Below are 3,139 nucleotides of genomic sequence, written 5' to 3'. Positions count from 1 at the left end.
GCTCCGTACCAAGGCAATAAGCAGCAGTAAAAATACATTTTTGTGTGTTTTTTAAATTCCTTTTTTAAGTAGTTGAAGGGTTACAGTACTGAAAGCCAATTGAATATTATTTTTTTCTGTAAATAACCACATATTTACCTGATGAAGTGTTTTAATGCACACTGGAAGCTTTTCTTAGATTAATTTGAGTTAATAAATATTAACGCGTTAATTATTTTTGATCGTGTGCGTTAACATTCACAGCCCTAAAGAAAACATTTGTTTTTTTTAATTTTGATGCTTTTGTTTTCACAGAAATAGGATTTTTATTGGTTTTGGTTTGTTAGAAACCTTCAGATATATTACTTTTTGATGCAAACATAAAGAAAAACTTGATTTTATGTCAGAAATAGAAGGAAAAAAAGGCTGATTTGATAAACTAACTCATTATCAGGGGTGATATAGTAAATACTCGTGACCTTCACGTCTCTAAAGTGACCTTGTAAAGATTAGAAAATGTGAAAAAGTGGATTTTACTGGAGCAGACTGAGGCGGTCAGCTCCCCATCAGCCGTCCTCAAAGTTCTATAAAAAAAAAAAGAAAAAAAGGAAAAAAGTGGGTCAGTTGCTGCTCCGATTCCTCTTTTTGTTCCCTCCTCGTCTGCCTTGTTGTCCTGCGTGTTCGTGCGTGTGTGCGCCTGCGATCAGCAGCATGCCACGCCACGAGCGACCCCGACGGAGCGCGGAACCGGCGGCAACTCGGACAAACGGCCAACTTCTGCTCTGCAAATGCACTTTATATTTATTCATCTTCAGTCTGGAACTGAGGAGCGGCGCTTCGGGTGAGCAAACTCTCCGTCTGTCCGCGGTTTGACTCCGGGAGTCCGGGGACGCGCAGGCGCGCAACTCACGCCTTTGTGTTATTTGGGGGCTTTTATTGTGAAAATACCGTTTTTAAAAAGCTGAGGATTTTTGGATTTGTTGGCGTGGAATGCCAAAAGTCCAAGTTGTGAGTGGAAACAGATGTGCACACAAACTTGGGGAGGAGGGAAGGGGTTCCATTTGGACATAAATGCTAAATATGTCAAAATAAAAGCCTTTAGGTGGGATAAAAAGCACATTTTCCTTCTTGCTGGTCCACTTTGGCACCTTTGCTGTCATGTTGGTTGAATAGTGAAGCTGCAGACGGTGAGAGACGCTTCATTTGGCACCCTGCGGGCAGATGTGACCTTTGCATCCTGTTAGACTGCAGTTAACAGCTCAGTCCAGTCCTGAACAGCTCCCACATCATTAGAAAAAAGCAAAAACTTTATTTTTTATATGCCTGTTCTCCTTTACTAATGTTGTCTTTTCAAAATAATTTGGAAAAATCAAATTCTGCTCACTGAAAATGAAAAAAAGGCGTAATTTAACAGAAAAACTCACTTTAAAAGAAAGTCGTAAACTTTTTTTTTTATTCTTGTGGATCAAAAATAATAAAAAGACTCAAATGATGTTTATTTAAATGGGATGGAAGGAGGTTGCCCTCTTTTGAAACTTTAATTTAGCAGTTTATTTTGTTTAGAATTTAAAAACACAATTGTTAGTTCAGTGTTCTCCACTTTTGATCCCACCCACTGACAGGACATAAAACCAAATGAAAAATGTTGAAATCTGGGAGCTTTTATGCTGGGTGGTTCCAAATATAACTCAAAAAGAAGTCTTAGTTAATCAAATGAAAGTAAAAAGGACTGAATAACAGTTTATGTTGTATGTAATGTGGATTTTATTGATTGAATTTAAGAAAACAGGCTAATACAAATGATTGTGTGATTTCTGCTTCAGATATGATGTTTTAAGATGAGCAACTCCAAAACTTTTACAAATCTGCAGGATAATCAAAAAATACTCAAGTGAAAGTACAAAGTATTGTACACAAAGACTACCTTTAACTAGATTTCTTTAAAAATGACAGAAGTAGAAGTACCTGTACAGCAGGGGTGTCAAACTTAATCGCACAAGGGGGGGCAAAATCCCAAACACACTTTTGGGTCGCAGGCAGGATAAACATTTATTGAACAATCTAAAACTACATTTTTAAAACTTTAAAATGTAAATTTTCAACATAATTATGAACTAGATATATATCATTAAATGCATTAATGCTAGTATGAATGCTGTAAGCTGAATTTGGCCGGTGAAGATGCTAGTGCTGATAGCTGAAAATGCTGAAATTGATAGCTAAAAAAACAGAGGCTGACAGCTGAGAGCGCTGAAGCTGATAGTTGGCTCAAATGTTAGCTAAATGCAAAATTAGCCTAAAAAAAAAAAAACACAACAAAAAAAAACTTTGGTTAGCCAAAACAGCTAGCATGTAGTGAAAAAATAGCTAAAACTTCATAATAGCCTTAAAAACTGAAAAAAAGCCTAAATTAGCTTAAACAGCTAGTGTGTAATTATTAGCCTAGCTCCAAAACAGCCGAAAAACATTAAAAAAGCTTAAATTAGCAAAAAAAACCCCAAGAGATAAAAATAATTGGCCGCTGAAGATGCTGAATTCATAGCTAAAAACGCTGAAGCTGCTTGCTGAAATCATTAAAGCTAATAGCTGAAAACACTGAAGCTGATAGTTGGCTCAAATGTTAGCTAAATGGCATATTAGACTAAAAAAATCAAACAAACAAAAACTTAGGTTAGCCAAAACAGCTAGCATGTAGCTGAAAAAAATAGCTAAAACTTTATAATAGCCTAAAAACTGAAAAGAGCCTAAATTAGCTAAAACAGCTAGTGCGTAATTATTAGCCTAGCTCCAAAACAGCCTAAAAACATAAAAAAGCTTAAATTAGCAAAAAAAAAAAAAGGCCACTGACGACTTTAGTGCTGATAGCTGAAGATGCTGAATTGATAGCCAAAAATGCTGAAGCTGCTTGCTGAAATCACTGAAGCTGATAGTTGGTTCAAATGTTAGCTAAATGCAAAATTAGCCAAAAAAAAAACACAACAAAAAAAAACTTTGGTTAGCCAAAACAGCTAGCATGTAGTGAAAAAATAGCTAAAACTTCATAATAGCCTTAAAAACTGAAAAAAAGCCTAAATTAGCTTAAACAGCTAGTGTGTAATTATTAGCCTAGCTCCAAAACAGCCGAAAAACATTAAAAAAGCTTAAATTAGCAAAAAAAACC

General features: G+C 35.6%; 1 protein-coding gene across 1 annotated transcript in view; it reads left to right on the top strand.

Annotated features, from left to right (window-relative positions):
• The first annotated feature begins 60 nt into the window (after positions 1-60).
• mrc2 (mannose receptor, C type 2) overlaps positions 61-3,139 on the top strand; it is a 37,386-nt gene continuing 34,307 nt past the window's right edge. The window contains exon 1 of the mRNA XM_024272194.2: positions 61-820. Coding sequence (XP_024127962.1) covers positions 691-820 — 130 coding nt within the window. The 5' untranslated portion in view covers positions 61-690. The remainder of the gene's footprint in view (positions 821-3,139) is intronic.

This window comes from Oryzias melastigma, linkage group LG8 (genome assembly GCF_002922805.2).
Source record: "Oryzias melastigma strain HK-1 linkage group LG8, ASM292280v2, whole genome shotgun sequence".
Lineage (NCBI taxonomy): Eukaryota > Metazoa > Chordata > Actinopteri > Beloniformes > Adrianichthyidae > Oryzias > Oryzias melastigma.
Note: the sequence above shows the minus strand (reverse complement) of the source record. Positions and strands in the feature narration are given on the sequence as shown.